Source organism: Pempheris klunzingeri, chromosome 4, assembly GCF_042242105.1.
Source record: "Pempheris klunzingeri isolate RE-2024b chromosome 4, fPemKlu1.hap1, whole genome shotgun sequence".
Taxonomy (NCBI): Eukaryota; Metazoa; Chordata; class Actinopteri; order Acropomatiformes; family Pempheridae; genus Pempheris; species Pempheris klunzingeri.
The window spans coordinates 15,853,527-15,866,814 of NC_092015.1; the positions used below are offsets into that span (position 1 = coordinate 15,853,527).

At 38.5% G+C, this 13,288-nt stretch overlaps 1 protein-coding gene across 1 annotated transcript in view; it reads right to left on the reverse strand.

Annotated features, from left to right (window-relative positions):
• gria4a (glutamate receptor, ionotropic, AMPA 4a) overlaps nucleotides 1-13,288 on the reverse strand; it is a 96,243-nt gene that overhangs the window by 35,981 nt on the left and 46,974 nt on the right. The window contains exons 8-10 of the mRNA XM_070829943.1: nucleotides 9,208-9,375; nucleotides 8,287-8,391; nucleotides 6,775-6,885 (exon numbers count right to left, since the gene is read on the reverse strand). Of these exons, the coding sequence (XP_070686044.1) occupies nucleotides 6,775-6,885; nucleotides 8,287-8,391; nucleotides 9,208-9,375 (384 nt within the window). The remainder of the gene's footprint in view (nucleotides 1-6,774; nucleotides 6,886-8,286; nucleotides 8,392-9,207; nucleotides 9,376-13,288) is intronic.

A 13,288-nucleotide genomic window follows, 5' to 3' on the forward strand; every position in this document is an offset into this window, starting at 1 on the left:
TCACTGTGTTCAGTGCTAATTAGTAAATTAACATTAGCATGATAGCACGCTTAGATAATATTGTGAACATGGTTAAGAATTGCACATGTTAAATATCATACTATCATTGTCATTTTGAGCATGTTAGTATGCTGATATGAAGATTTAGCTCAAAGCACAGCTGTGCCAGAGTACAGCCTCACAGAGCTGCTAGAATGGCTTTATACCAATTTCTACCTGGTCCGTTAAATGTTTTGTAAGTTTTAAAATGCAGCGTTCTGTGGGACGTGTAAATGCATGTGTGTACATGTGCAAAAATAATGGAATGACTTTAAATTTACATATGGAAGGCTAAGAAAGAAACACACATTTTAAAGCAAACACCCCAAGCATTGCATTATCACATTTCTTACAAACCATTATTCTGTCATCAATGTAAGATTTGTTAAAACAAAATACATTTCTTCCCAAACCGACCGCACAAATGAGGTCCTCAATCCTCATTTATGCTGAATATTTTTCTCAAACACGTTACACTTTTATTACTAACATTATCATCAAATACAAAATTGTCCCCATTGTGTTCAAAGTCAGAACATACAAAGCCATTTCCCCTAAAATGTCATTATCAGGGACATTAGCAGGTCCCAGGGCACTCATTCCATTGACTCACCATGAATCATAATTTTAATGAACAGCAAAATACTTTCAAGTAAATTCCCACTAATATATCAACACAACTATGAGGCAGGAGGAAAGACTAGAAGACATGAAGTGAGCTGAAAAATATTTTTTAAACGACAACATCAGTTTGATTCAAAGTCGTAACCTAATTCCTGTTTACATCTAAAATACAGTTATCTTGCTCTGAATACCAAATACAGGATGAAACTCTATTTAACTTGGTGTTTATTGTTTTGCAATCATAAACTTGATGCTCTCCAACCAGGTGTGATGTTAACTGCCAGGAGACCCATCAAGTAGATTTGACAAAAATGTGATGTAACCGTTTGTGAGAAAACATGTGTGTGAAGGATTATTTTGTGGCAGAGATTATTTAGTGTATTTCTTCAGGTGACACTAAGCTACCTGTAGTGTTCGGTGTGCGCTTCAATGAGAATTAAAACATAAAACAGACTGAGTTTAAGTAAAACTGACAGTGACAATGAGGGAATGTTTGCGTAAGGTTATTTTTTAGCAAGTTGAAAAGAACATATGATGACAATGCTGTTACCAGATGGCCATGATCATATTGTTAAGAATCATTAAAACGCTGTAGTTCTGTAGGCACTCGTTTTGGATACGGTGAAACCCAAATTCAACAATCTGAAACCATTTAAATTAAACGTTATGGACAACTTTGTTCAGAGATTATTATCTACCCAAATAATGAGAAGAAAGATAAGCGCTACTTATTCACTCTTACTTCAGCCTTCTCATTTATAGATATCAAAAAGAGTTTTAAAGGAATAGTTTGACCAGTTTATTGACTTTCCTTCGATGAGAGTTGGATGAGAAGATAAAATTGTTTGTCCATAAAAATGAAGCTCCAGCTCCCACCCAAGAAATAGTTTGGCCCACCACACCCATGTTGCCATTTTTACTCTTTTTTTTTCAAAAGGATTAAACAAATGAGAAATAACATGTTAATTAAAGAGCTTTACAGGTACTGGTAGGCGGATTTTTTTTTACCATTAGACAGAGCAAATTTTCCCCCTGTCGTTGTGCTAAGCTAAGCTAACCACTACATACACAGACATGAGAGTGGTATCAATGTTCTCATTGAACTCTTGGTAGGAAATAATAACCGTATAAGCGTATATATTTATTTAGAGTTACAATTTGTACATAGAGTGCACTGAAATGTTTCTGGTGAATTTTACTGATAAGTCCAGGTGGGTCACAAACACAAACAGGTGACTGAGTCCCACACTGTATGATTATGACTGTATTTGAATTACTTTTCATCTTGAATCACTGAATCTGAAGGAGAATCATTTACTTAATGTGTGCTAACAAGAAAAATGCCTCCATCTCAGTCGCCTCCTCCATCAAATTAGCCTCAAGTTTATCATGTTAGAAGGTCAAGTGTTTGAAATCAGAGCAGGCTACTTTGTTGAGTTAATTTAGTATTATGTAAGCAACCGCACATAAACAGACACACACTTAGCAGTGGGCGCTCGCCCAACAGTGGCACTGTTTTACTTTAAAGCCTCCTTAAGGTTTGTTATCAGTTTGCCCCAGACGCCTTTCTCTCAGTGTGAAGGTAGTAATGCCAACGCTATGTGAGTGCGCATATGTGTGTGCAGGATGTTACTCCATGTATTTACTGCTGGGGAAAAAGCCTCAGGTTTGGATATTGCATGTGGCATCATGAGTCAGGGTGTGGAAAAACCAGGAAGTCAAAAAAGGGTAGAAAAAGGAAAGTAACAGGAGCAAAGATCAGGAGGCTGAAAGAATGAGGGGAGGAGGGGATGGTACAGAGACATAGGAGGAAATGCAGATGGAAAGAGGGATGTGGAGCGTGTTGGTTGCATGAAACTACAGAGGAAAGATCAAGCATCAGATCAGAATGCAAACTGATAGCTACTGGGAGAATAGAAGATAGATAGGAACACAAGAAAATGTAAAGGAGAGATAAAGAGAAAGAAGGAATATGAAAAAAAATGAGGAGGAAAAGAAGCAGAAAGCAAGAGAGGGGACAGGATGAAAAGACAGACATAAAGAGGGAAAATGGATGGGAGAAAAGAGGGAGAACAGCTTTGTAGGAGCAAATGGTTGGGGCTGATAAGACATGAAACACTTCACACTGGAGCCAAAAAGGCAGACAGGACTTGCTATGTAAGCCAGTTAGCCAGTCAGTGAAAAAGACATGCGCCAGACTGGACAGTCACCTAACTCCAGTCATTCATGCAGGCTGCCAACCAGACACTTAATCAGTTCAGCATTTGAAAAGCCAGACTATCACATAACGAGTTAGCTAACCACAGAGACATTTAATCAGCCATCAGCAATCCATTCAAATAGCCAGAGACAAAAGTGCCACAGCCTGTTTCAGTCAGTCAGTTCATTCATTAATTAATTACCACAATTACAGTACATATATATATTTTTTCCAAAGCCTACATTTTTAGAAGCTTGCATATTTTGTCTTCTGTCTATGTATTTTGACCTACTTTATATGATCACATGAATAATGTTCCTCCCTAATGTCAATTTCCCATCTTCATCTCTGTGTATGAGAGTCCTGCATCCTGATGAAGAGCCTTGTGGGATAGGAGCATTGACCTTTCATTTATAAACCCACTGTGGGAGAAAGTTTAACAGCGAATGGACTGCTCTGCTTTGCACCTGAGCCTGCTGTACTTTCTGATGATCCGTCCATCATACAAACACATTTAAAGGCATATTCCATTGATTACAAGTCATATGTTTTTATAATGTAATATCATAATAAAGCCAGCGAAACACACGAATCACTAATGGGGCATTTTGTATTCCGCGATTTACTAAGGCCAAAGCAAAGCATAACAAGAGATTGTCATTCCTCTGGGGCTATGTTAACAAGCACAGCAAGTGCACATTTATAAAGGTGAATGCCAATAGGCTCAACAATCAATGCCCATCAATGCACTTTGTTCATTCACACTGTGTTTGTATAAATACAAGTATGTGTGTGTATGTGTGTATACATTATTCCTTATTATGGGAGGGCTTTGACGAATGGTTTTCAGTGTGGCTGATAGCTGAGTGTATATTTTATATATCCCTTCTAGTGTCATGTCAGTGTGTAGTAAAACTGTATTCCTAATTCGAATCGTGCTTTTGGGTGCTGAAAGTGCTGATAAAACGGCTACAGTGTTAGTGTAACAGTTACATTACACACAAGCTGAAACACTTGTAAGAGTGGGTATCTGTTGTGCTTCAGACAAGCGCCCCTAGTGTTGAGTACCTTTCCATTCAGGTGAAGAGGAGCTGAAATACAGTAAAGAAGAGTTGACTAGAGTAGATTTACAGAATGATGGGGCAGAGAGATGAAGATGGAAGGAGGGAGGGAGAGTGGTATCTAAAGGTGTGCAAAATGCAGGACTGACACTAAGACCTTTCCATACATCACTCTCTCCCCACACTCAAAAAAAAGAAGAAAAATGCTAAAATGTAGAAAAATTGTGAATTTTTATGCATAAATGTCCCCAAGTGACTCTGCAGTGTAACAGAGAAGGTGGCAGTGAGTGTGGTGCCCTAAAAAAAGAATGAAAAGAATGTGAATTAACAGGGCTGTCTGATGGTCCAGTGATTTTGTATGGCCAAATGTCAAATCTTGACAGCAGCCACAGAATCCAATCTTGTCCAACTGTGGATTTTGTCACAAGAGGAAGACATGAGCGCAGTGAGCAAGGCATCCCAGTGCCTCATAGGCTCAAATCATGGCGGCCTTGAATCTCCTTGTCATGTGTTCAGTCCCTTTTTGTGTTGTTGCTGTGTTAATGCAGGGCAAAGAACTTCTACATGAAGAAATCGCCTTTTCACACATTTTTAACATTTTCAAACAAAATAAGAATGAAGAAAAAAAGCCTTCAAGACAAAACAAAAACAAAGCACACTGAGTCTTTGTACAGATCTTTAGAGGCGTTCAGTCTATCAGTCTGCCTTTCCTCTTTCCCGAGGGTTTGTGACTCAGGTGAGTCTGTGTGTCAGTCTGTTGCTCTGTCTGCAGACCCGGCATCAGTGTCGCAGCAGAGGCTTCCTCATCATCAGAGGCTGCAAAGAGGAGGAGGTGGCTGAACTAGCGTTAGCCAAGGCCTGCTGAGGTCACCATCCACAGAGAAATATGCAGGAGGGGGAGGTATGGAGGTAAAAATTAGAGGAGTGGGGGTTGAGGAAATGGAAGGAGTCAAAGACAGAGAAAGAGAGAGAGAGAGAGGATAGTGGTGTTGGAAAAAGTCACACGACAGACAGAAATGGGTGGGAAGAAATAGGGAAGGAACAAACATCGAAAAGATGTATGCAGTAACGCAAAACTCTGTTTTGCACACTCATCTCTTTTAAAACCACACAGAATGAACATAATTAGAAACACAAGTCAAACAGCCATAAGAACAACAATAGAGTGTGATATATTATAACAGTAATGGTATATTAACATAACATACAAATATTCAGAACAGGATTTTGTCATAGAATAACAACTTGTCCTTTAATTCATTTGATTTTGTTTACATGTTTGTCTTTGGCCTGGCTGTAGAAAACACACTACCCGCTGCACTGAGGTTTAATACATTGCCAGTTGAAGTGTGCATGTCTGGAGGCGGGGATTTCACTGGGGACATTTAGTACGGCTGAATTCATTTTCCTGAACTCTTTCCTGCAGCATGTGTGGATGTTTTCCTCTGTGCAGACCTGATGGGTTATTACCACTTCTGGCCACTGGGGGCACTGAAGCCTTTCCCTGTATTATCAAATCAACATCTTTCAACAGTTGTGCATTTGTAGGTATTTATATGAGCACTACAGCAGTGTCAGTACAACTACAGATATTTTGGTCATACTTGGGAGTTTGCTGGATGAAGTAATGTGGCTTGAAACAAAATGCTGAATTGCCAACGCTCAAGCATCTGTGGCTTGTTTTATCTCCGGGCTGAAATTAGTCCTTTGAGTTGCTTTCACTTGCATCATTTTGCATGCCCAATTGAATTAGACTGATTGCATTTACAGGAAGGGGATGGTCACCATAAAAAGGCAGCAGATGGGTGAAGTGAAATCAAATGTAAGCAAAGGATGTGCACAAATCCACCGTTTAGCCCTGCTTTATATCTGTGTTTGCAGAAAAAAGAGGAATAATTATACTGGGCTGCAGACCGGTGTCTATGTGAAAGCCATTAGAAGAGACTGGACTGAGGTCACTTCTCAATGGTGATCTGAGGTCAGTTTGAGATTTGCCTGCTAATGAGACATTAGAGTAATCTTCCAGCTGGACAAGTGCCACTCCCTCCTGGCTGTGCTCTGAGTGCTCACTGCAATTCCTACAGCTCACCCGACTCCAACCTGATTTTTCTTTGACGTTAACAAAACTCGGCCACGTGACAGTCGTTCTTCAACCTTTGGCTTTCTGACACTGAATGTATCCTACAAGGCCACTAAGCAAGGTAAACTCCTGCTTCAACCCTAAACTCTGTCTATGACTTGTTCAGTGACTGTACAGCGACTTTCCAACCTTTTGGAACTGCGACCACTTAAAATAAAGACATTTTAATCCCTGAGCATGGGTTGCATAATTGTCAGCTGGGGATGACCAAAAGTGAATGTTATGTTTTTCCTTGATTTATCTGAATAATAAGGGGGAAAAAAATGAAAACAATTTGCTACACTATCAACTTTTAACCCATTAGATGTGTCCCTTTGTGGGGGTCCTGAACTCCAACACATTGGTCACTACACTATCTAACTATTTTAAACCAAAAACAAAACTGCTGCCTTGAAAACTAAGGTCATCCTCTTCCTTGGACAAACACTTGATCTTCCTTGGAAAATAAAGAAAAAATATTCTTTTTTGTTATCTAGCAGTTGTTACCTTAATCACCTGTTGTACACCTGATGTGTCATTTGCATTTGTATCAATTCGCATTACCATTAATGTGCTGGAAAATCAGGTGGGAGCGAGGTGAGAGCAAGATTTTGTTGAAAATAGGTTGTGGACTTAGTAAAGACTGACTGTCAGTGGTGGAGGACAGCCTCCCCCAAATCTCTGCAGCAACAAAACTATGGAGAAACTAAAGAAGTCTGAGGGTATATTACCATGATGGTCGTCACAACTACTGTCCGGTTCTCCATCGCTGAGCTGTCGTTGGAAAGAGCATTTTCATTCTGGACCAGCACAAGTTTGTCTATGTCGTTCCAGTAGCCAATCTAAGAGGAACAGAGAGGTAGGAGACAGAGAGAGTGATAAAAGGAAAAAATAATCAATCTGTCTTTATAACACAATTCATGCAAAAATGAAACGCCTTCAATGATAAGATAAACAAAGACACAAATAAATAGATATAAAAAAGAAATAGAACCTGTGTGAGATGAATAGAAAGGAAGGAAAAGAAAAGACGTGAAAAAAAAACGTGTCAACAGAATATGCTCACTCTAGCAGATTTCCCACTGGAACTGTAGAAGATATTGAGAGATATTGAGTGTGAGCCAAGAACTTTCAGTTAACACACATTGCTGTCGAAGGAACACTTGAGAAGCTGGAACATGGTGTTATTTCTTTATTATAGGCACTACATGTATGCTTTTTTTTTTTTCCAGTAACGAGAAATTATGAGTATTTTCAGCCTTCAGCCTTAACCTCATATTTTTTGCTATTTTGAAGAATTAAGAATCACTGCAGAGTTTCATGTACCCCCAGGTTTTCTGGGAGCTGCTCTCCAATGAACGCTCCAAAAAGCTATTAAAACACAAGCTGCAAAGGTTCAATTGCAGTTATCTAAAGATATTTATAACTGCATTCAGAAAGTTATTAATTATGAATTATGGAGATAATTATGCAGTAAATGAATGAATGTTTCATCAACGAACCATAATGAAGGGATAAAACAAGAAAAATTCTGCACACATTAAAAACTACAGGAATTGTATTATAATTAACAGTAACAGCTTATGTCCTTTCTATGGAGACCCAAGGGGGACTATATTAAAATGATAATGTAAACTTGAAAATGGAAATGTAATTGCACAATAGCATTATGATTTCCCACATATGTATGTGGTGTTTGCTGAGTCCACTGGCCGCTGACCACATCTGAAGTGAATTGTGGCTCACAGGCTGACTTGCAATCTGCAGTGATGCTTTTAGCATCTGGACCATTTTCTCCACTCAACACCGGCAAATTATAAATGAAATAAATTATATATTATATATGAAATATATAGAATAGATAGAAGATAGAATATTCATCCCATGCTTTCCAACACTTTTGATTTCGCTGCCCTTCTCTCCGTATTTCTCATGAAGTTTCAATTCCTGCAATTTTTCCTGTGTTTCCTGTTCAAAATCTGCCCATTCACCATATGTATTAGAGATAGTATCACCACTAGTATCATTGTGATTCTTAAATAATGTGATCAGAAAAGAGCAGAGGAGCAGAATCGCTTCTGGTGTGAAGAGCCAGGCTAATGCTGCCTGCAGGAAACGACGAGTGTGGTGACACGTAAATGTAAATGCAAGACTAGAGGCACTGTTTGGCGTGTCTTTGAAAATGAAATGTCAAGTGCTGTTTTAATTTCCAAGTTGTTAGAAAAGCCATGATGAGAGCCTACCTTGCGTGGTCCATTGCTCTTCAGTTCAAACACATCCATGGTATAGTTGACCCTCCGACCGTAGTGATCAAACTGAATGTTCCCAGTCAGACCCTGAATGCGCACCTGGATTTATTGCAACAATGACAGTAAGAACAGAATAAAAATCCTTCTTTAAAGTTGTAATCCTTAAGATTTTAGTCTGGTCGTCACAGGAAGTGTGGTTTAAAACTACAAGTCCCAGAATTTCGGGAGCAACAAACACTCCTTTAGCATCTTTGTCAGAAATATGACAGAGGAGCAACTGGTGTTTCTCCTCCCCACTGACAAAGAAAATTATTCTTACTTACTAACTGAATTTGACTTTATCACAATCTTAAGGAATATAACCATAATTGTATGTAACATTATATATTTTTTTTAGAAAAAAAAAATTGTCAAATAATCAAAATTCTGTTTCCAAAGGATTAACAGGTATTTCAGAGTCAAGATTTGGTTTTAGAGTTAACCCTCCAGAGTCTTGGGGTAAAATGGCCGTTTTTTACTACTTTTCATTTTACCTTTGTGTTTCCCATTAAAACTGTTTAGCTTGCTTTCTTTGTGGTTGTGTCTTTGACGCCGACGGGCGGTCCGAGACTCTGAAGAGTTAAGGTTAGAATAACGATTATGTTAAGGTTAGAGTAATGGCTGGTGCGAGCCATACACTACTCATTTTTAATGTTACAGCAATACAAATGCTACAATGTACTTACAATGTTCCATCAATGTTCCAACACGAATTTAAAACATAAGTCAGCATGGATTTGAGGAACATTTTCTCCTTTTGCTTGCCAGCTGTTAATGACTGTGTGTGTTTGTGTGTGTGTGTGTGTGTGTGTATTTATGAACATCTGTCTCAGCATCTGTCCATACTAAACTTTACAACGTTAAACTTATGCCAACCTGTTTCAGTGCACGCTCCATGTCTATTCCTTGGTTCCAGGGAGCAGCTGGATTGGCTAGGCAGTCACCAGCATTGCCACGGCGACTGATGTCAATTTTCTGACGACGAAGAGTGCGGAAGGCCTCAGCCATCACGAGGACGCCGTCATACGTTAGAGATGAGGTATACTGAAGAACCGAGAGAAAAGGAATGTGTTCATTTAAAAAAAAGTTTAGAAGTTTTTCTTTGACAGGCAAATAAAAACAAGTACACAGTATGACAGAAATTAATCCTGTCGTAGAATTTGTTCTCAGGTAATGCAGCAAAAAAAAAAGAAGAAATGCGAGAGATGCATTAAAAAGTTTCCTGTAAAAAATTAATGAGGCCCTGTTTGGAACCTGACAGTGACTTTGACTGAATCCTGGGCTTAAAATAGCCAAAGGCCCAATGTGTTATTTTTTAGCCAAATAAAGATGAAGTGAGTCTTTATAAAACTATAGACTGAAATCAGTATTTAGTGTACTTCTAATATCAAATTTAGTGGTCATTTCTAAAATAATTGAAAATACTGGTCAATAATGTTGACCTGTTTTACTCTTGTTTTTTACAAACTCTACTGTTATGAACAAACCTGTAACATCAGGAAAAAGATTTGGCTTTCAGCCTGCTAAATAACTGACAATCAACTCCAGAGCCAGTTTGGTGGTGGGTGATAAATGTGCCTTTAAAAGCAATATATACCACATTTGTATTCCAGTCCAGTCATTTCAATGTTGGAAACCCAAATGTATTTTAAAGTAAATCTCCACTGAATATTTCTGATGTACAAGGTGCTCAGGATCAACATCAAATGGCCTTTTAAATTATCGTAACTTGTGTGATTTATTTCTAAAATTGGACCAATATATTCTCAGACAACAGCAGTATTACTGCATCAAGCATCAGACCATCTTAAATCCATATGCGCTAACCTTGCTAGTATGCAAACATGCTGACCTGTTTCTCAATCGATCTCACTGCTCTGACTTTTATTTGACTTCCCCTGTTAACACCAGTGAACATCAATCAGCAACGCTGTAAATGTAAAACCACTGTAAATGTAACTTCACTGTAAACGTAACATCACAATAATACCAGTTTTAGACAGGCTTATAGTTTTCAGATACAGTCGCTGGGCCATTAGAATGACATCAATACATATTTAAATTATATTGTACATTTATTCATTAAATCCATTTTTGGGGGAATTGCTTTTGATGGTGAAATTTAGATTCCTAAGATTTATAAATGTGGCTTCATTTGGTTATATTCTGAAATAGGCTGTGGCATTTTAGAAGCGAGATGAAATAAATTACAAAAATTCAATATTTCTTTGAAAGGTGACAGCGAGGAAGAGAAAGGGTAAGAGATTATCAGTATCCGTTCTCTAATGAAACTCTTAAAAGTGGTGATCTTGACAGATTGTTTAACAAATTCATTAAAGGTAAGACATAACGCGACAGGGAACAGCACCACGCACTCAGCAGCATCAAACCCACCCAGCCCACACACAGACACTCACACACAGCGTCACACAGGCAGAGGCAGTCAAACACACAGCGGGCTGCCTTCACATCATGGCAAAGACAAGTGGAGAGATGAAAATGGGAGGAAAGAGGGAAGTCGGCTGAGAGAGTCTGTCAATGCTCTCCACGCCTCTGCAGGGAGTTTTCTCTCTTACTGACATCCCTTGATTTGTATCCCAAAAGGTGTGTTTTGGAAGGCTGCACAACCATGTCATCCTCCTTTCATCTATCCCCTTTGAAACTAAAGAAGCCTTTAGGCGTGCCACTGACAGATGATGACTATAGAATCCAAATCAAGAAGTAAACAGCGACAAAACTGAGCCAACTAGCGAACTGTTCTTACTTTCTGTCGGGGGCAGGACAGAAACACCTTCGAGACACATAGAAAATAGTACTGGCTTTCAAAAACACCACTTTCTGGGTAATATTTTGAGGATCACATCACCGGGTTCAGCTAAAATCCACAAAGTAAAAACAGATTTCCTCTGTAAATATGACCTCTCAAACAGGATGAAATATATCACCTAATACACGTTTATTTTCCTGTTTCATATAAGGGATCCAGATTAATAAATCATATATACAATAAATGCAAATGTTCCAATTTTCACTCATAAACTAATGTTTATAAAAAATGTATGCAATGCATTTACATACAATACATACATACATATCTGCATTCACACATGCAACAATGAGTGAAATGACCTGGGGGAGATAAAGCAGTGTTGCAAGCATAAGGAGCACCATTATCAGGTCAACATTTGGCTTTATGATGAAATACCTACAGTACAAAGCTAAGGACATCCCCATCATCCTCAGCATTACTTTGTGTTTAGCTGTAAGCAGCAAATGTTAGTGAAGATGCTAAACATCACACCAGCTAAAAACAGACAGATGCATATGTGTGTGTGTTTAAAGTAATATTGGAGTGTAGATAATACAAATCAGATAATTGATTTGGAATCAGTCAATCGATCAGAATAAGAACCAGGAAGTGAATGTGGCCCAAAAGTTTAACAGGGTCATGTCACCATTGTTTCATGGACAACTGTGTGAGTGTCCATTTGCCTGATGCATGTGTGACGCTTACCAGGATTATATATAGGAAGCCATTTGCAATCCAGAGCAAAGACTGCAGACACATTTCTGCCTTTTAAATTAAATAATCTCACCATAGATTGTACTACAGGGAACACAAGACAGCGGAGGCAGGGTTAATGGCACATGGAAAAACATGAAACTATTTCATTATTTCTTCTTGTCAAATGAGATGAGAAATTGAAATGAAAAATTCAGACTGCTTTAAAACTGTAAAACTGGAAACACATATTTAATTTATAAAATAAGCTCTGCACTGGAAAATATGAAATGCTTTACACATAGACACATATTGATAAAAGCAGACCCATTGTCTGTTAAATACGTCAAGCCAGATGTTTAACAATTCATATTCTGATCCTGCAATTAGGCTATATGTATAAAAAGGAATAGATGAAAGAAAGGCTGTGACTTAAGTATTAAGGTTGAATTTAATAAAATTAACATTACTTTGCGAGGGCACTGATCCTTTTCATTATATTTCAGCAAAATCTCAGTGCAACCTAGGTGAGAATTGCTGGGTTAAGAGATTTTGATTGATGGCCAAAAGCAGCCAGTTCAAAATCCATTCTCCAGTGTGAAAAGTCCCAATTGTGCTTTTCACACTGCACATTATTAGACCAGAGTTCAACTTGGCCTGAGGCGAGTTGGCTCAAGGCTAACTGAGCTCGATCTTCACATAGTACCAATTAGCCTCGAGCAATTTGGAGGCATGTGTTGTCACATGAGATATCTGGTTCTGTGTTATTGTGTTAAATCATTAAAATCGCGTTTCCTTGTTTCCAAAAGGCACACGTAAAAATCATTTTTGTGGTTGGAAGAGAAACTTTGAGTGTCCTTTATCATAGGTGCTCACAAAATGCTGAAAGTTGTGAAGACCTGCTGTTGTGTTTAACTTTATTTTGTAAGTCGAGGCATGTTCAGTATGTATGTCACAAACATGCATATTAAGTGTACCTCCATTAACACACTAACTGTTGTATAAACAGTAAGGGTTGATTAATGCAGTCAACATCTATTAATGAGAATTCATTAGATCAATCTGAGAATGATGATTAGCCAATTAGTGTGGTCCCTGGGTGGAAAACAACATTCCAATAATAAAAGTACATGACCATCAATGTATATATTTGCAGTGTTGAAAGACTCATACACAGCATCACCTTGTTATAGTTACTACGCTGTGTGTGTGTGTGTTCTGTGAGTGGCTGCACGCATGGGAGTGTGAGCCAAAGAGCCAGGGACAGAGAGCTGCAGGATGATGTATTTTTAATAGGTAGGTGGACATATTTCCAGTTAATATATGCACAAATCAAATGCAATTGGAATCAAGTCAGCGCCTGGCCAAGAGAGGTGTGCTGAGTGGTGATAGATAGACAGACACAGAGACAGAAAGGAAAAGGGGACTGTGAAGGTTTGAATAGAAGAACACTAA